This window comes from Lactuca sativa, chromosome 4, assembly GCF_002870075.4.
Source record: "Lactuca sativa cultivar Salinas chromosome 4, Lsat_Salinas_v11, whole genome shotgun sequence".
Lineage (NCBI taxonomy): Eukaryota > Viridiplantae > Streptophyta > Magnoliopsida > Asterales > Asteraceae > Lactuca > Lactuca sativa.
The window spans coordinates 245,509,808-245,530,657 of NC_056626.2; the positions used below are offsets into that span (position 1 = coordinate 245,509,808).

Consider the following 20,850-nt stretch of genomic DNA (forward strand, 5'->3'; position numbering starts at 1 on the left):
AGTTGTAACACCCGTCTTCCAAGATGGATTGATTTATGGTTTCAATGAGTCAAAAATGTTGATTTTTGGAGAAAATCGAGTGTCACGGCGTAACCATAGGGTGGTCATGAAGTGACAAGCAAAATATGATAAAGCAAGTTCGAAACCATTCTCACGACGTGAGACCAGCTGCATCCCAAGCTCACGATCTTTTAAAGTTTCCTTTATATTTAAAACTCTCTAAGACAATTTTAAGGTTCATTATCAGCCTCAAACACCCTTCTACCTCATAAAAACCCTAACCTAATTCCTTGGTTGATTCTTGGCCTTTTGGAGCATTTATTGGCCTGAAGAAGAAAAGAAGGGGGAGAAGAAAGTGTTCTATTGGTGTAGCTTCGAAGAAAACTTCATCATCATCACATTTTGTTTCCGGACCTTTGTAAGTGGAAAATAATCAAACTTTATTGCTTAAAATGGTTAGATCTAAGCTGTTTTCCCATTTCTTACATGTTTAAGCAAGTTTGAATGGAAGGAATACATAAAGTTGGCTACTTTATGCATTCTAAGGATCCTTGGAGTATGATTATTGTTCAGATCGAGAAGTTGGTTGATTATTGGACCCATGCATGAGGATTTTGGTTTAATCTCTTCATTTTAACCTAGAATGGATGGATGACATGCATGAGGCATGCATGTCCATCAAGTAATCATTTTTATGGACCTTTGGAGTTCCCTTTGGCTTCTGGAAAAGTTAGAGTGAAAGACTTAACGAATTAAGAACTTAAATCTTTGGATTTTGGCTTCAGACTATAGTCACGACGTGAGGCACGAGGTGTCACGTCGTGAGAATGAAGAGCTCGTAATTTGTTGAGTCTTTTGGGGCTCACGATGTGAAAGAGTGATGCTCATGCCGTGAGGTCCGCCTATTGAGTTATCCGTGACCGAGTTGGAGTGAGTCGAGTTGGAATTGGGTTGAGTGAGCTCTCACGACGTGACCAAGGACTGGTCACGATGTAAGGATTGCTGGTTGTCATTGTAGGCTATTGACTTTTGTAACACCGTAAATTTTCAAACAAAATTTTCATTTTAAAATCACATAATTCTCATAACGCATTTCAAAAAAATTCCAATTATCTAATTAACAAAACACAAACTCCATAATTATTTGATTAATAAACTAGGATCCTCAAAACACAACTCTTTCTCTCATGTGTACAATCAAGCCGGCGCCTTCCGACGATCCTGAGAATGTACCTGAAACACATATCACATAACACGGTAAGCACAAAGCTTAGTTAGTTCCCCAGAATACCACGTACATCTCATTAGCCTCTCATGGCTATGCTCATATAAGACCCTTTAGTCAATGTGTCTCAGTGGAACCCTCCGGTCCCACAACTCGGGTGGACCCTCCGATCCTAACTCAGTAAGCTCAGAATAATACACAACATAAATCAGAAAGACATAATGCAGGATATCACAATACTAAGTATAAGCACATAAGACCCTCCGGTCACACATAGATTACCACTCAAGGTAAGTATAGTGAGAAACTCGAATGATGAACAACTCCTATAGATGTTGCTGCTGCACACCGGCATCTAACACTAAACCAAAACCCACAATTACCCAATTAAGATCTAAGACCAAACCTCACTCATTAGGTCTAAATATAGCTCACTACCTGACCTACAATTAACTCAAGCTCATTGGGCCCACCAAGACCCAATACTAAATGGGCTCTCCCAAGTCCCATCTCTTAAACTTAAGTCCAAATGGCAAGTCCAACACAATGGCCCAAGACATACCAAATATTCCTACGATCAAAATCTCCAGCACAATAGGCCCAAAAATCTAGGCCCAACACTTAAGGCCCAATGTGGATTTTAGCCCAAAAAGTCCACAACAAGGTTACGCGGGGCGTACCTCCTTTGGTACGCTCAGCGTACGCACAAATCCAGATCGGGCCATTGGGGACACTTAATCAGTACGCGGGGTGTACTAGATTTACGCTCGGCGTACGCCCCAATTTGCTCTTCCTACTCATTTGTTCTTAACTCGTTAAGACCCTAGCTCAAATCTCAGATCTGGACTCCCTAAAGGCTCTTACTCCATAAATTCTGTGACTTTAAGCCTTTGCATGGTTGATAAATTCACAAACACCAAAACTCTCACTCTCTATTCTCAAGAATGCTCATATCTCATGCGTGGGTTGGTTTAAACATCCAAGTCTCGATTTTTATGACTTTACACCACTAAAACACTCAAAGGAGCTGATAATAAACTCTGGAGCTTAATATCTCATAAAGCATCCAACTTTGGGACCAAAAACCTAAAATAAACTAAAATGATGCACAAATCACAATGGTGAGAAAGCTTTGAGCTTTATACCTCTAACTGAAGCTCCAACCATAGATAAGCTCAGATCCAAAGCCTGGACTCCCACTCCTTCGTCTTCAAGGCTCCTTCTTCACTCCAAAGAACCACAAGAACACTTAATAACTCACAAATGGACACACAAGCTCAAGGGGCGAGAAATTAGGGTTTGAGAGGGTTGATGTTTGGGAATGGTGGCCAGAAATGAGGCCATCATGTCCTTTAAATAGGGACACACCCTAAATTAGGGTTTTCACTCTGAGCCTAGTACGCCCAGCGTACTAGGTGGCTCCGCTTCAAATTCACGCACATGAGTACGCTAAGCGTACACACACATACGCCCAACGTACTCAGCCGCCACCTTTCTCAAATAAGGGACCTATCTTGCCAAATCTTCAAACTATCATAACTTCCTCGTTATAAGTCCGTTTCCAATGAACCTCATATCCACGGAAAGGTGACGAGAAGCCCTATGCTTCTAGCAACTCGTTGCAGCCCCAAGGCTTCCTCATGCCCGGGTTGCAGCCCACGAACCCTAAATCACGAATGATCCGAAACAGGATGTTACAACTTTGACTTTAACCATTGACTTTTGGCATGGGTTGACTTTTTTGGGTCAAGATTTTTGTTTTAGGGTATATACTAAGGTTGGACCTTGTGTGTTTTGATAGGAGAGTGGTAGCACCTGTTGCGGGCAATTGAGATGAGAATTAATTGATTTCGTGAGTCAGGTGCGTCTCCTCTCTGTACTCATGGGTCGAAGGCACCAATGCCGACCCACTGGAATGTGTTATGTAAGATGCTAATTGTATTTGTGACTCTTGCATTGATGTGTTGGGTTGGGCCCATTGGCATGCATGTAGGTATGAGCCCATATGCATGAGAGGGTTGGGTCCATTGTATGTTGCATTGGGCCCATTGTTAAGGAGGGCTAGGCCCAATATGTGGGCTGGGTCCAAAGATATGTATGGTGTGTGGTATTTTAGAGAACTCACTAAGTTTTGTGCTTACGGTTTCAAGTACTTCTGGTTCCAAAGGAAAGAACCCGACTTGAATACACAGCATCCCCCAGAGTTTATTCCACGTTGACTATTTATGACTTTGCTCTGATGTTATTTTCAATTGATATTGGATGGATATGGAATCAATATTTGTATGACTATGTTTTAAAATGGAAATTTTACTATGAAATTTTGGGACGTTACAACACACATAAATATTTAGCTAAACAATCTATAATGTTAAAATGGGGTGTTGAAAAGATCCTCAATAAATAGTCACAAGAAATCCCTTGGAGAATGGTGGCATGCTAATGCTAGAAACATAATTTGTATCCTACATTGTTTCCACCTTATTTTTGGGGTGAAAACAACTTAAATAAATGTAATTTCTCGGAGTTGGCATCACTTTTGAAAAGGTCTCCAATACGGCGATTATATTTAGAGTATAGAGCAAAACAAGTCATGTTCATTTATCTTACTCTCCTAGCTGGTTGTAGTATTTTGAGACTTGAAGGGTGGAAGTATATTATCGACAAATTCTATAAAACCAATCAGATTGGAAAGCTACACACTTACCTATGGGAGACTGTGTTACACTTTTGAAGGCATTTCATACAAGTTCGGGGGTATATTTTATGTTAACTTTTAATGTGTCGATGAGTGTGCTTAATCTATTAGAATCATTATGCACTAATTTTTAATGGAATCATTATACACTAATTTATTTTGGGGAGAAGATGTTAGAGACAGTAAGATGTCTTGGGTTAATTACATTAACACCTATGGGTAACATAACATCATAGGTTAATAAACCCCTAAATAAAAAAACTCCAAGCTTTTTCATATTTTATAAAATGAGATTAAAACGTTATAAATACACATTAACAATAGTTTTCAAGACTACACATAGTAAACATGTAATATTAATCGACCTCACATACAAGAACACAGAATAAACAGTTTGATTGTAAAACGTGGAGAAAGTAACACACTTATATTGATTACTGTTCTTACTTCTTATAAACTTGTTTATAAATTATCTAACTTCATATAATTATACCATTTTATTAACCTATTATCACTCAAAACACTGGCTTCAAGAACACCTAATCTCCTCCTGCTTACATCTTTGAAGGTTTTGGAAATATGTCAGGTGTGAATTTCTGGGCTGCACTTAAACTGCCTTTCACCTTCATTGCACCCCTTCATGCATCAACCACATAATTTTAGTCATATTTTATACATGTGAATGCAAAAAAAAAAAAAAAAAAAAGTTAATTGCTTGATTTTAGACCCAAATTTGTCATTTTTGCACAATGGTGTCAAAACTCATTGTTTACCTCATGAAAGCAATTTGAGGGTTCATTTTCCCAGTTGCAACCTTGAAGAAGTCTTCATCTGTGAAAGAAAAGGTGGCATCTGGCTTTCCACCTTCATATGCACCTGTAATCCATTATTATACTTTTCATTAATTGTCTCAAAAATCCTTATGCTGATGGATTATTAGAAAGTAGGAGGATCAATTATTAGTTTTGTAATTTCTCTTTGAAAGATCAAATACGAATTCTACACTATTAATAGCTGAAACCCTAATTCTTACTCATGGAAATAAAGCAGAAATTGATCAGATTTTCGATAGTACAACAGAGAAGATATAGAGTATTATCGTTGATTAAACAGATAAGAGAACTAATTAACATCAATTTAGGAATTTCAGACCTTTGGTAACCTCTCCCTTTTTAAGATCGACGACGTAAATCTCCTCGTTGAATCCAAGTTTCTAAATAAAAACAGATCACGACAAATCAATTTCAATTGCCACTAATTTTAGTTGTAGAAACCAATCAATTGAAGAAAAACAAGTTTATTAATATTCCGACCTTGGGGGCGATATTGATTTGATAAACGAGTCCGATCTTCTTGGTGACGGCTTTGCCGGCGTCGGTGGAGAGATGGGTTTTCATTTGCTCCATCAAGGCGGCGGATTTGAGGTCGGATGAAGCCATTGGCGGTGATTTCGAGAGAGATTAGTTGGGGAGAAATGAGAATTGGAGTGGGAGTGTGAGATAAACATGGAAGTAGATGCATATTGAATATTGATAGAGGACGGGTAAACCTAACGGTTTCTGGTACCAGAAAGATTACGTGAAGATGACGAACTGTTTTGACTTGTAGAACTGCCGATTAAATTTGTAGTAAAAAGTAAAAAGCCGCTATGGTTATTCAATAAATTATTATTATTATTATTATTATTATTATTATTTATTATGTAAATGAAAGTACAATTATTAGGTTAGAGGGAGTCGTTCCACCGAAACCGCACTTTATTCCCCGCCACATAAGCGCCATGTCATTTTTTATCACACCAAGGGGTGGCGCCACATTTTTTTTTGTTAACTATTTTAATTTAATAAAACTTATTTTTTTTAATAAAAAAACATAATTTTAAAAAGATAATATTTCATTAATTAAAAATACAAATACAATACATTACTTAACTTAAAAAAAACCTAAAAAGTTAGAAAAACAAATTAGAAACATAAAACCTACAACTTAAAAAAACACACCAAACGATTAAAAACTTGAAAAAAAAAACTAGAAATTAGCCACGATTGATGTAAAGTTTTTTCACTTCCTCTTTCATCGCGAAAACCACTTCAAGCTCGGCCCCGATCATATTCGACGTGTCTGTCGCTAGTATTCGCATGTCGTTCTCTCTTTGTTTCCAAAGCTCTCTTTTAGAAGCAATTTGCAAAATCTTGTCCATTCTGTCTTTTATACCCTTCATGTGGGCTTCCATTTCTTTCAAATCATCTGAATCCGACACTTTGCCTTTGCCTTTGCTTTTTGAGTTTATATCTTTATTGAATAATATATCTAGGAAAAATATGTGGCCGCCAAAAGATTCCTTTGGACTTGGTTTTGAACTTATGATATTAGAGCTTAATTTAATTACTTTGACTAGTGTAAGTGGTCTGAGATTTGTAACTAATCTGGGTAAATACTAGGGAATTTTTAGAAAATATTTTTTAGAAAATATTTTTCAGAAAAAGATTGTTGTTGACCAACAAACAGCTGGAATTGGGCATTGATATATTTTATGAAACAGAGATGATTGAGCATGTTTTGTCACATACAATTTTACGAGAGTAAGACCATAATTTGTTCCATGAACTGGCTTATTGAGATTAAAAGGGAATAAGTGTTGTGATCTTTGATTCTGTTGAGTTGTATTAGGGAGTGGCTAAGTCTTGTTTCTATTATTATGTCACACCCCCAAACCGGAATGGAAGAAACGTTCGGGGGTGGCTGACGTCATGCTTAGTATCAGAACAATTGTATCATAACAAACATAGTAAACACAACCAGACATTAAATACATACGTGAAAAAGGTTTACATTGTTTAATACATAGTTTTGTTCTTATCAAAGGTAAAATAGAAAGGTGCGACTCTAATGCTTCGACTTCTCTGAACTCCTGGAAATACCTGTCTACTAATTCCCTGAGAATACAAGCAGTGTTGAAAATATATCAACATAAAGCTGGTGAGTTCATAAACATTTAGTTTTGGTGGAAAAGTATTCTTTGAATCCTTTTGAAAAGTGTTCTGCAAGAAAATCCTATATTTTCTAATGAAAAGCGCGTTTGAAAAACCCATTCCTTCCATGACTTCTAGATTCATACAAGATATGTACAATCCAAGGAGTCGTGAAAGGAATATGAATATCCATTGATTTCATATTAAACAATCTGCTTTTGAGTAGCTGGGTTACCCCGGGAAAATCCTATATTTTCCCTAAAGGTTAATGATTGATTATCCATTCTAAAATGAGGTGTGCAAGTATCTACCATACTCGAAAAGCAGTTTTCTTTTAAAAACCCTAGTTACACCCAGAGAGGTATATTAGCCATATTATATAAATAAAACTAAATAAAAGAAAACCGTGATGAACTAAGTCCTAAAGGTATTATTAGTAGTACCCTCTAGTAATCTATCGGTTATTACTTTGAGGTTAGATCATTTGATTCATTATTACAATTGTAAATTCCTGTTACCTAGGTTGTGAGTTTCATGACCATAACTAACTGGATATGGCTCGCAACGGCCGATATCCTTAATGACTTTGTCACCCGCAGACCTGCCGGTCCAACTGTAGCTAGCAGTGAGGTGCGGGATTGTCAGTCCCGTATAGATCTATACACAACAGTCACGCTCTCCCTACAAGAGACTCTGGTCACGAGTGCTAGTCCTCCACTCTGTTTCTTGTGGTGAGTGTTACCAAGGACGTATCTCAAACATAGCCTAACAAATTTACAAGTAATAATACCGAAAATCCTGTTTATGATTTACATGAATCCTTTATAAAATAATATATTTTACTGTATGATTCACAAGTTCATTGTTCAAGTTTTGAAAACTGTTTCTACATGTTGATTTCTTAATCGGTTGGTAAAACTGTTTTCCGTGTTAAAAGCATACTGAAAATATAATTTTCTTAAAAAAAATAATATATTTTTAGCACAAGTTTCCTTGTACTTTTGCTTGTATTCCCCCCTCCCCTGAAAACATGAAAAACTCGGAAAAAGCGTAGGGGTATGAACTCACCTCGGGTGATTTAAATGAAGGATCGACACAAAATGCTGGATGTTCAAGTGAAGCCTTGAACATGCTTTGATCCTAATTAACATGTAATGACACATAACGGAGTCAAATGAAGGTATTTCATCACTAGATGTGACGAAGAACCACTCTAAGAACTTGGGACTACTCGCACTAAGTGTATGGCCACCTTTAAGGTGTGTGCGGCCATGGTTGTGCGGCCCAAGGGGTGTTTCAAGGTCCATACTTGCAATCCATGAAGTGTTCTTGGTCCAAACTAAATTGTAGTGCAAGTTAGGGGTCCTAGAAGTGTGTTTGTGGTCCTAGAATGAGTGGGTGGTCGCACACTTAGGTGTGCTGCCGCAAACTTGGAGTGTGCTGCCGCACAAGGGTGTGTGCGGTCGTACACCCCACACAAAAATGTCCAAGTTTCCATTTCCAAGGTGTAGCAAGGCTATGGTCATGTCTAACTCAAAGATGGAAGTCAAACTCTCACTTTGGAGGGCGTTTTAAGAGTGTGCGGCCAACCTTACGAAGGTGTGCGGCCACACTCCTTCAAGGGATGAAGAACATGATGAATCTTGATGAATCAAGGCTTAGATGAAGTGGTTCTTCAAGTATAAAAAGCTAAGGGATGGATTACTCACGTTTTTTAAGCCTTGGGAGGGTTTGCGGTTGAAGAGTCTTGAGAGAAAAGGTGTTGTGTGTTGCCAGGATGTTAAAGGAATGAAAGGAAAGGGGTCTACCCTTTATATAGGGTGGGTGTGCTGCCTAGAAAGGACTAAGGAGTGTGCTTCCAGAAGGTGTGTGTGCGGCCGCACACCTATGTGTACGGCCGTACACTCCCTCTAAAGGTGTGTATGGCCCTGTTTTGACAGTATACGACTTGCTGACTCATTCCTAAACTCAACCTTGGTCATACTCAAGCTTAGAATGAATTTAACGAACCCTCAAACAGTGCCAGAAGTCAACGAAACATGTTTAACTTTGATTGAAATGGCTAAGTGTGTGGGACAGCAGTTTCGGGTTGTCACATATTATCTGATATTTTGAGACTAAAGCTAAGTTGACTCAGGGCACGACAAGTACATTCTCAACTATGGTACAAAAACAGGGTTAAATGGGTTGGATCTTTATCATGTTTGTTTTTGTTTCATGCATAAAATTTCAAAAAGATTTGATTTTGATTTTATTTTCTTCTTTCATTTTATTTTCTCTAGTTTAAATTTTTCTTGCTCTTTCTTGAGGACAAAAAAGGTTCAAGCTTGGGGAGATTTGTTAGATGCATTTCATGCATCCATTTTGTAATTTTAATCCATAAAAGTGTATTGCATTTAGGTTTAAACTCATGCATTTTGCATATTTTTCGGGATTTTTCATGATGCAATTCCATTCACACACTTTTATGATATTTCAGGGACTTTTGGAGGTTGGATCTTGTTTTAGGAGGTTAAAAAGAGTTGGGGGCAAAATTTCAGGACTTGCGGATCATTGAGGAGAGAGATAAGAGGAAAATGAAGATTTTATCTTTTCAGAGATTTACACGGCCGTGTAAATGTAAGCCTATAGTTTACACGGGCCGTGTAAACACATACTCATGAGCAATGTTCTTCGAAGGCTTGGCAAATTTGAGCAATTTACTTTTTGTATTTACACGGCCGTGTAAATGATTAGTTATAGTTTACACGGGCCGTGTAAACGTGTCGCCAACTTTTAAAACAGTTTCATTCTAGTTTAAAGAAGGTAACTGGTTCAAAAGGAAAGGGGGTCGTATTTTGGAGTTCTAGGAGGCGATTTTGGGAGCTTTAAGAAGATTATTGTTGCTTGTAAACACTTGGATTTCATTTTGATTTCAATTTGTAAGATTTAACTCTTAATTTCTAGGTTTGTGTTTGTTCTAGTCATGAGTGGCTAGAAACTTAATTCTCTAACTTTATGTCTTGACATTTGGATGTGATTTCAATCATATGACTTGATGTTTGCTTTCAATTTTCTATCTAGTGAATTTGATTTTGTCTCAATCGAATGTTTGATTCTAATTGTGATTCTTATTGGCCATTTGAATTAGGGTTAGATCATTCAAGTTATCTAATTGCAAAATCCGTAATTCTTTTGTAAATTGGACTAGGTAACAAACACTAATTTGATTTCTATTGAATGAAATTAGTGTAAATCTTTTCACACATTCTTACGCTCCCGAACTTGTGAGGAGTATTGAGTGTTGTTGGGAACTTTCACATAAAGTTTAAAGCAACATTATAATCTAATTCTAAGAGCTTGTTTAGATTAGGTTAGTAAGGTTAGGATTAATCAAAGAGCGTATTTTGGTTAATTATTGTGGTGAATGGGAAGTGTGAGAGATTGTTAACACTTTCAAGTACCAGCTTAGATAGAATTAAACAAATATCTTGTCATCCATGGAATCACATTGCTAATTTGTCTTGCATAGATTTGGAGTTCTCACAAATCCTGAATTTGTTTCATTTAATTGATCATTTACTTATTGCTTTATTATTTTGTTTAAATCATTGCATACCAACCCCCTATTTATGTGACCATTATTGTACCTTATGCAAAAAGGTATAAGCACTTGTCCCGTGTCTCTGTGGATCGACCCTGCTTACCTTGTATTACATTTTTAGTGCAAAGTAACAGTGTTTTGGAGTCATTTTGTACCCCTTTATTTGTTGGGTTTGACACGCCTAACAAATTGGCGTCGTTGCCGGGGACACGATGTTACTATTTGTTTATGCTTAGATCTTTCCGTACAGGTACACCATTGCCAATTGACTCAGAGATAGAGAAGACTGCAAAGAAGTTAAGGAAGCAAGCCAAGCTTCGTAAGAGGCAACCAGTTTCCGGTACTTCTTCATCATCCAATCCCCCAGTCATCAACATTTGGGAGGACATACCCCTCTCAAGTATATCCGCATCAGAAACAAAAAGCCCATCAATCTCACCACAATCACCCTCACCCAAAAGTACCACTCCACCCTTTTCACTTGTTCATAATATCCCAAACACTACACCCACAGAAACTTCAACTACTTCTCACGCCATGGGGGATAACCATGGAGGAAACCCACCTCCAAACCCACCACCCGAACAAACTCTCCATCAATGGTCAAGACAAAAGGTTACTCAACAACCTCTTTGCATCACATACCCAGCTGCCACCAACTTGGAAATAAAATCCGGCCTCATTTTCACTTACTCCCAACATTTAGGGGCCTGGAAAGTGAAGATCCTCACAAGTTTCTCACAGAGTTCCATGTAGTATGTGTGGGTATGAAACCACACAATGTCACAGAGGATCAAATCAAGCTTAGGGCATTCCCCTTCGCAGTGCATGACGCAGCCAAAGATTGGCTCTATGACCTCCCATCGGAGACGGTGACTACTTGGGTAGACCTTGCAAGGTTGTTCTTGGATAAGTACTTTCCCGAAATGAAAGCTTCAACCCTACGGAGGGAAATTATCGGAATCAAGCAACACAAAAGAGAAGCTTTCCACACATATTGGGAAAGATTTAAGAAACTTTGTGCCCGTTGTCCAAAACATGGAATCACCGAGTATTAGCTTCTCCAATATTTCATTGAAGGCATGACTCCAATGGAGAGAAGACTTCTTAATGCTTCTAGTGGCGGCTCTTTACCCAAAAAGACTCCAACCGAAATCGGCAATCTAATCAAGAACATGGCTGAAGATTCTAAACATTCAAGCCATGATGAAGAATGGTACACGGATGCACCCCGAGGTGTAAAGGAGGTCCAAACTCCTCAAATTGAAGCTCAATTGTCCGAGATTACGAAAGTGGTTATGATGCTAGCCAAAGACAAAGGTGTGCATCCCATACCCCACCCATGCGGTATTTGTACTCAAGTGGGACATACAACCGACATGTCCCCTCAACTTTAAGAGGAAGATTATGAAGAAGCAAAAGCCATGGGAGGTTTTCTTGGGTCTAATCAAAGGGGATATGGGCAGCCACGGGGTGATCAAAGATGGAGTAACAATCAAGGTTGGGGAGGACATCAACAGGCAAATTATCAACCAAGTCAACCACATCAATACCAATAAAGACCACATTTTCCACCACAAAACTTTCAGCCAAGACAACCACAACACCCTCCTCAACAATTGGGTTCATCAAGTATGTCCTTAGAGGACATAGTGAAGAGTTTGGCAACTAGTACACAATCTTTCCAACAAGAGACAAAAGCAAGCATAAAGAACATAGAGAAACAAGTTTCACAGCTTGCTACTTCCGTAAGCAAACTGGAATCTCAAGGAAAGTTACCTACACAAACTGAAACAAACCCAAGGCACAACGTGTGTGACATCACATTGACAGGCGGAAAGAGCTATGATGGTCCAAAATTGTTGGTTGATCAAAAGGAAGAAGAAATAATGGTCGAAGAAGCACCCAAAGAAGAGAAGAAGGGAAAGAAAACAATCGAAAAGAAGCCCTTTGTCACTGAATCTAAAGCCACACCTGATCCATTTCCCGAAAGATTAAAGAGCACGAAGAAAGAACAGGAAGAGAGTGAGATCATGTAAATGTTCAAGAGAGTTCAAATCAACATTCCACTCCTCGAGGCCATCAAGCAGGTACCTAGATATGCAAGGTTCCTTAAGGATCTTTGTGTATCTAAAAAGAAATTAAAAGGAAATCAAGTCGTAACAGTTGGGGAACATGTATCCGCGGTTTTGCAAAAGAGGATGCCCCCGAAGTGCAAGGACCCCGATGTCTTTACCGTGCCTTGCAAATTGGGGAATCTTCATGTGCCCCGAGCCATGCTCGATCTAGGTGCATCCGTAAATGTCCTACCATATTATCTTTTCAAATTGATTGGTGTAGGAACATTGAGCAAAACCGGTGTGATCATCCAACTTGCCGACCGGTCTTTGGTACACCCAAAGGGTGTACTAGAGGATGTGTTAGTGCAAGTCGATGAATTTATCTTCCCGACTGATTTTTATGTCTTAGATATGGAAGATGATGACTCTCTAAGTTCAAGTTCCATACTTTTGGGTAGAACTTTTCTTAAAACTTCCAAAACAAAAATTGATGTCTACAATGTGACTTTAAGTATGGAATTTGATGGTCAAGTTATCAACTTCAATGTTCATGAAGCAAAAAAGGTTCCTTCCGAGGTTCAATCCGTCAATCTTGTGAATTTGATCGAGCCCTCAACTAAAAAGGGTTTAAGTTTGTCTAACAATGAATTTCTAGAGTTAGTTTTGCAAGGAAAACTTGACAGGGACAAAGCCAAAGAGCTTGAAAAGGAGGTCGATATAGACAATGAGGTGTTGGAGAGTTTGGAGTTTATTGATGACAAGAAGCATGTGAGGAGTGATGATATAAAACCCAAGCCATCCACCAAAGTCAAAATTCTTCCACCGGTGGAACAAGCACAAAATTTAGGAGCAAAAACTCCACCGGATCCCTTAAAGAATATACATGTCAAGAAGGAGGTGGTGAAAAGGTTGATGTGTTGGAGAGACCCACGTATCAATACTGAAGCACATTAAGGGGGTAAAGTCGAGCCAACGACATTAAAAAGGGGCGGCTAACCGGGAGGCAACACGGGGGTATTTTTGTCATTCCTTGTTTTTCCATCATATTTTCTTTGTTTTCAAGTTCCCAAGTTGTTTCTCATGTTTAACAAGGGTAAAAAATTATTTTTCGGGCAATAGTGGATTAGCGGATTGCAATTCGAAAAAGTGAAAAACTCAATTTTTTTGGCCTTTACAGAGGTTTACACGGCCGTGTAAACGTATGCTTACAATTTACAAGGGCCGTGTAAACGACCATATCAGCTTTTATGAGGCGCTTCATTTACACGGCCGTGTAAACGATACCCTTTAATTTACACGGGCTATGTAAACGTAAAAACAGAGCTGAGTAATTTTTAAGGTTAAACTCGATTTTTCTTGCTCATTATTTTCACACCAGCTGCGATTTTTCTCCTCCCCACTGCCCTCTTCGAAAATACCCTCAAAAACACTCCATCTTCCTCAATTTTGCGTCAAAAATCAAGCTCCAAGGATAAGCTTGGGGAAGCATTGGACATCACCCTACCACCATTTTCAAGCACAAATTGGTATAATTGTTCCAAACTCTTTACTTGTGCATATAGTTAGATTTTAGGGTGATTTTGGTGATATTGCTAGTTTTTGTGCTTGCTCTTGAGTTTAAATTGTCCTACATTGTGTGCAAACTTTGTTGAATTCAATTGGACAATGGCCTCCCGTGGAAAAAGGGATAGAATTGGGACCTCACATATGGGTGGTCAAGAACCTAATGATGAACAAGACCAACAACCCATGAAAAACCCATAAAAATTTGGTCTTATTTTTTAGACCAATTAACAAAACATTTTGTGTGCAAGCCTTATTAGAAGAGTAATGGGGGCTCAAAAATTTGTGGACATCCAAGCCCTCAAGGATCTTCATATCTATAAAGGTGTCCACAAACTCTTCAAGAACATTGGTTGGGAAGGGTTATTGAATCTACATGCAGTCAGTTATCAAACACCAATGTTGGAACTCTTGTCCTCAATTGCTTTTGATTACCAGACACATATCCTCACCTTCCGTTTGCTCAATAAATCTCATCAAATACATGTTGATACCCTTTGTGATATCATCAGTGCTCCTAAAGCAAAACGAGATATATATACAGCAAAGGGCAGAAAAAATGTTGTATTTGAGCAAGAATGTGGAAGGTTTTGGAGAAGTATCTCTTGTGAATATGAGTTTCAGTCAGGCACAGCAAAAGCTTCTAGTATTATTCATCCAGTTCTGAAGGTCACCCACCAGATTATTGCTTCTCTCTTATTTCCTCAAGAAGAGATTAGCAAGGCGAACAAAAAAGAATTAGAAGTTTTATGGTGCATGATTAACAAGCCCGAGGAAGTCCTTCATTTCGGATGTTGGGTTGTTCAGAAAATGCTCCGAAGTGCCTTGAGCAATGGTGGTCAGCTTCATTGTGGAGGCATGGTTTCTATTATAGCTGAACATCTTGGCCTCCATCTACCCAACAATCCAACCAATATAATTCCAGGTCGTACTCGTTTATCACTTGAGGTTTTAGAAATCATGCATCTCTTTCACCGCCATCCTAATGGGGATGTTCATTGGACCGTCGATGGTATAGAATATTTACGCATCGATAGCCGAAATAAGAAGATATTAGCCTTATCCAATGACATCTCTTCTACCAATTGGCACCTTCAATCCAACTTGGGTGTTACTGCAGCCCGTAGACCTTCAACCACCACTTCCACTCCTCCTGCTCAAACTACAACTGCAGGTGCTTCCAGCTCGTCTCGTCCTATTCCTTTTCCCGAACATAACCTTTACATGGGCGAGTTTACATGCTTAGATCATCATTACACGAGCCTCCAGCAGGAAGTAGGAGAGATTTATACGGGAGTTGCTGTAATCACTTCCGAATTTCAGGACTACCGTAACCTTCAAGAAGAGCATTGGGCTGAGCAGGATCAGCGATGGGTAACTCAAGAGCAGCATAACCACAATATCCATCACTTGCTGAGTGATATCCACCGAGTACTTGGGCTCCCCACCCAACCGCAGCAGCCTCCATCATCATCCCAACCCCGAGTGGCCTTCATTTTATCCTACTGATTACCCTTCATAGTTCCCACCATATCCTCCACCGCCCGGCTCTCAATAAGCCGGCTATGCCTCTCTCCAAGCATCGAGGACGATGCTTATTTTAAGCTTGGGGAGGGGCATCCATCCATGCATAAATCCCGTTGCATGTAGGTTGCATTTAGTTTTGTACATATTGCATTATTTTTTTTTTATTTTTTTTTATTTTCTTTTTCATTTTTCTGCATAGAAAATTTTTTTAAAAGCCAAAAAGATTTTCTTTCTAATTTTTATTATTCTTTGCATTTTGCATCTAAATTTTTGCATTGCATTCATTTGTTTAAAAAAAAATCCAATCCCAAGCAACCGAATCTTTTCAAAACAGTTGAGCTGATAAGTGAGTTATGTGCCTTGAGATTAGCTTGCTCTTTTTATTGAAAAATCTTAAAGCAAGTTAATCGCACACGAACACTCCTCCCGAAGCTACTTGTGCAAAGAAAAAAGTGAGAAGATTATCAACATTTGAGCATAACAGCAGGTATGAGTCACTTCTTTGGGACATATGATTGGTCTTATGAGTAGTAATGCTCAATTGAACTTAAAATGTCAAATTCAAAAATTCATAAAAAGAATATATAATTTCAATGTCCCGAGCCTTCCAGCGCTCTAAAAAGTCATTTATGCTCATTCCCTTTTATATACCTTGCTTGGGGACACAGTTTCAGACTATACCTACGGGTCTTTGTATGTTAACTTCAGTCCCCCGAAAAATGTCTAGAAGCCCCTCACGGTAATAGACTGTGAGATGTCACACCATAGAAAAAAAGTCAATGATGAAAATATAAAGAAATATGCCAAACAAATAAATTAACCAGAGTGTTATTTGTTATCTTAGTTAGTGAATATATCTTAAAAAAATAAAATAAAATAAAAAATAAAAAAAATAAAAAATAATAATAAAAAGGAAAAAGAAAAAATGTTATTAAGTTAATCTGTGACCTTTGGAAATCGAACAAGTAAACTCTGAGGGGTGTTCCACACTTAATCGCCTAAAGCAAAATTGTTTGGGACTGATTGGGTTGAAAGTTCGCTACACGGGTTCCATAGAAAGTCATGAACTTAATAACCAAATAAAGCTAATCTGTGGCCTTTGAGGTTCGGGCAAGTAAACCCGAGGGATCTCTTTAAGTCTAGCACACTAAGGTCATTTGATTTGGATGTGTTGTTTGGAAGCCCGTTACACGGATTTCAAAGAAAGCCATGAGATTTATTTGTAAAAAAATGTAATTAGGAAGTTTGTATATATTTGAGTTTATATCTTTATTGAATAATATATCTAGGAAAAATATGTGACCGCCAAAAGATTCCTTTGGACTTGGTTTTGAACTTATGACATTGGGGCTGAATTTAACTACTTTGACTGGTGTAAGTGGTCTGAGATTTGTAACCAATCTGGGTAAATACTAAGGAATTTTTAGAAAAGATTTTTCAGAAAAAGATTGTTGTTGACCAACAAACAGATGGAATAGGGCATTGAAATATTTTGTGAAACAGAGATGATTGAGCATGTTTTGTCACATACAATTTTACGAGAGTAAGACCATAATTTGTTCCATGAATTGGCTTATTGATATTAAAAGGGAATAAGTGTTGTGATCTTTGATTCTGTTGAGTTGTATTAGAGAGTGGCTAAGTCTTGTTTCTATTATTATATAATATTTTGAGACTAAAGCTAAGTTGACCCAGGGCACGACAGGTACATTTTCAACTATGGTACAAAAACAGGGTTAAATGGGTTGGATCTTTATCATGTTTGTTTTTGTTTCATGCATAAAATTTCAAAAAGATTTGATTTTGATTTTATTTTCTTCTTTCATTTTATTTTCTCTAGTTTAAATTTTTCTTGTTCTTTCTTGAGGACAAGAAAGGTTCAAGCTTGGGGAGATTTGTTAGATGCATTTCATGCATCCATTTTGTAGTTTTAATCCATAAAAGTGTATTGCATTTAGGTTTAAACTCATGCATTTTGCATATTTTTCGGGTTTTTTCATGATGCAATTCCATTCACACACTTTTATGATATTTCAGGGACTTTTGGAGGTTGGATCTTGTTTTAGGAGGTTAAAAAGAGTTGGGGGCAAAATTTCGGGACTTGCGGATCATTGAGGAGAGAGATAAGAGGAAAATGAAGATTTTATCTTTTCAGAGATTTACACGGCCGTGTAAATGTAAGCCTATAGTTTACACGGGCCGTGTAAACGCATACTCGTGAGCAATGTTCTTCGAAGGCCTGGCAAATTTGAGCAATTTACTCTTTGTATTTACATGGCCGTGTAAATCATCAGTTATAGTTTACACGGCCGTGTAAACATATCGCCAACTTTTAAAACAGTTTCATTCTAGTTTAAAGAAGGTAACCAGTTCAAAAGGAAAATGGGTCGTATTTTGGAGTTCTAGGAGACGATTTTGGGAGCTTTAAGAAGATGATTGTTGCTTGAAAACACTTGGATTTCATTTTGATTTCAATTTGTAAGATTTAACTCTTAATTTCTAGGTTTGTGTTTGTTCTAGTCATGAGTGGCTAGAAACTTAATTCTCCAACTTTATGTCTTGACATTTGGATGTGATCTCAATCATATGACTTGATGTTTGCTTTCAATTTTCTATCTAGTGAATTTGATTTTGTCTCAATCGAATGTTTGATTCTAATTGTGATTCTTATTGGCCATTTGAATTAGGGTTAGATCATTCAAGTTATCTAATTGCAAAATCCGTAATTGTTTTGTAAATTGGACTAGGTAACAAACACTAATTTGATTTCTATTGAATAAAATTAGTGTAAATCTTTTCACACATTCTTATGCTCCCGAGCTTGTGAGGAGTATTGGGTGTTGTTGGGAACTTTCACATAAAGTTTAAAGCAACATTTTAATCTAATTCTAAGAGCTTGTTTAGATTAGGTTGGTTAGGATTAATCACAGAAGTTATTTTGGTTAATTATTGTGGTGAATGGGAAGTGTTAGAGTTTGTTAACACTTTCAAGTACCAGCTTAGATAGAATTAAACAAATATCTTGTCATCCACGAAATCACATTGCTAATTTGTCTTGCATAGAGTTGGAGTTCTCACAAATCCTGAATTTGTTTTTGTTTAATTGATCATTTACTTATTGCTTTATTCTTTTGTTTAAATCATTGCATACCCCCCCCCCCCCAAATTTATGTGACCATTAGTGACCATTAGTGTACCTTCTGCAAAAAGGTATAAGCACTTGTCCCGTGTCTTTGTGGATCAATCCTGCTTACCTTGTATTACATTTTTAGTGCAAAGTAACAGTGTTTTGGAGTCATTTGGTACCCCTTTATTTGTTGGGTTTGACACGCCTAACAAAACTCAAGTTGAGACAAAAAATCAAATGGATTAAAATCCGGGTCGGGTTGTGGTAGTGGTTGCGCTGGTCGTTGTGGAAAATATGGAAACATACCGCCGTAGTGGTAATACGGAGGTGAGAAAATCGGTTGATCAAATGAATGTATTGGGATGTTGGTGTTTCTGACTGGTGTTTTTTCTTTGCTGGGTCGTTTGGAATATGACATTTTTCCAAAAAAAAAATAGAGAAAAAGAGTAGAGATATGGTTAAAGGTTGTGTAAAAATGTTGTGTAAAATGGTAATATATATATATATATATATATATATATATATATATATATATATATATATATATATATATATGTGTGTGTGTGTGTGTGTGTGTATGTGTAGTAAAGTTAAAAAAAGAAAAGAAATTAACCACAAAGACCGATTCAATGGTCAAAAAAGCAGTCAAAACCCAAGGACCAATCACATCACGCAGTATTTTCTAGTCGCAGTGCAGCCAAGACCGCACCGCGGCCTAGAGGCGGTGTTCGCGGTTGACGTGGCACAAACCGCGGTCCCAGACCACGGCCACACCCTTCAGCCTTGTGAACATTGATTACTTTTGTAGTAAAAAGACATTATGGTTATTAAATTAGAATTATGATTTGGTGAGGACTCAAAAATTGATAATGGACAAATATTTACGGTAAGATTAAAAAAATAAAATATGGAGATTTGATTTTATTTATCGGCAAAATCTCAAAAAATCATATGACGTTTTGATAATTATGTATGTTATATTAATAATTTCCGACAATATTAAATGTTTTAAGGGTATGAATGAAAAATCAAAAATAAAAATATGGAGAAACTCATGGACAACTCTTTCCTCCACCCTCATTTTCTCTCTCTTACCATTGGGTGAATTCTTTTTAATGTATTTCGTTTTTTAACCATATTTTTTTTAAAAAAAAACTAAAGTTTTTAAAATTTAATTTTTTTACAAAATGAACATAATCATGAAAATTTGAAAAAAAAATTATTATATAAAAACCTATAAAATAATTTTCCAAAAATCATAAAAATTTAAGGGATACTTTCATTCACTATACTAGTGACTTTGTAAAAAGATTTTTTTAAAAAATAAGTTTGTGAAGTTATCATATTTTAATTTTAAGAAATAATAGTTTTTAAACGATATCATTTTTGTCAAGGGATGAGCATAATCGGGTACCCGCCTATTTTAGTTGGAACCGGAACAGCTCCCGAAACCGGCGGTTCTTAAGTTATTGGAACCGAAACCAGAACCGCCTACAACGGTTCCTATAAAATTGGAACTGCTCCCGGAACCGGTTTCGGTTCCAGGTACCCTTAAATATAAATTTTTTTTATTTATAAATTATAGATTACATGACATGGATATTAATGTTTACAAACATCTGAATTAGAAATGGTATGAAACTAAAACAATTATAAAAACTTGATCTTTTACATAACCACCTATTAAACTTTAAAAACACTTCTCACAATTAAAAAACATCATAGAAAACAACTGCCATCAAGTGAAATTTAACAAATAGAGATGACAAAAATGACAAATTATGAACAATAAACATAAAATAGCAACAGGAAAAACAACACATCAAAAACATCATAACCTTGAATTGGATCCATAGATCTTGTCATCTCATCTGTCAAGAATAGTATCTTGCATGGATATAACATAAGATTTAATATGTGACTGTTAAGATTCCTGTAAAGGTATATAGAAGAACACCATCAAAAGTTAACGAAAATGGTAATCCATTTTAACAATCAAACTAACAAAAAAAATCAAAACTAACAGTTTAACAATCTAATCGAGATTCACAGATGGAGGTTGAACAACCTAAGAAATCGATAATCGAGATATCCG

General features: G+C 37.2%; 2 protein-coding genes across 2 annotated transcripts; one reads left to right on the forward strand and one right to left on the reverse strand.

Annotated features, from left to right (window-relative positions):
* Positions 1-4,176: 4,176 nt before the first annotated feature.
* Positions 4,177-5,451, reverse strand: LOC111884914 (sterol carrier protein 2). Its single transcript, XM_023881209.3, has 4 exons — positions 5,237-5,451; positions 5,076-5,136; positions 4,697-4,799; positions 4,177-4,559 (listed from the first exon to the last, which is right to left on the reverse strand). Exons 1-4 carry the CDS (start codon positions 5,360-5,362, stop codon positions 4,478-4,480), a joined length of 372 nt encoding a protein of 123 aa, XP_023736977.1. The 5' UTR covers positions 5,363-5,451; the 3' UTR covers positions 4,177-4,477.
* Positions 5,452-12,517: 7,066 nt separating this feature from the next.
* LOC111884908 (uncharacterized) lies at positions 12,518-13,492 on the forward strand. Its single transcript, XM_023881204.1, has one exon. It carries the CDS (start codon positions 12,518-12,520, stop codon positions 13,490-13,492), a length of 975 nt encoding a protein of 324 aa, XP_023736972.1.
* Positions 13,493-20,850: the final 7,358 nt, after the last annotated feature.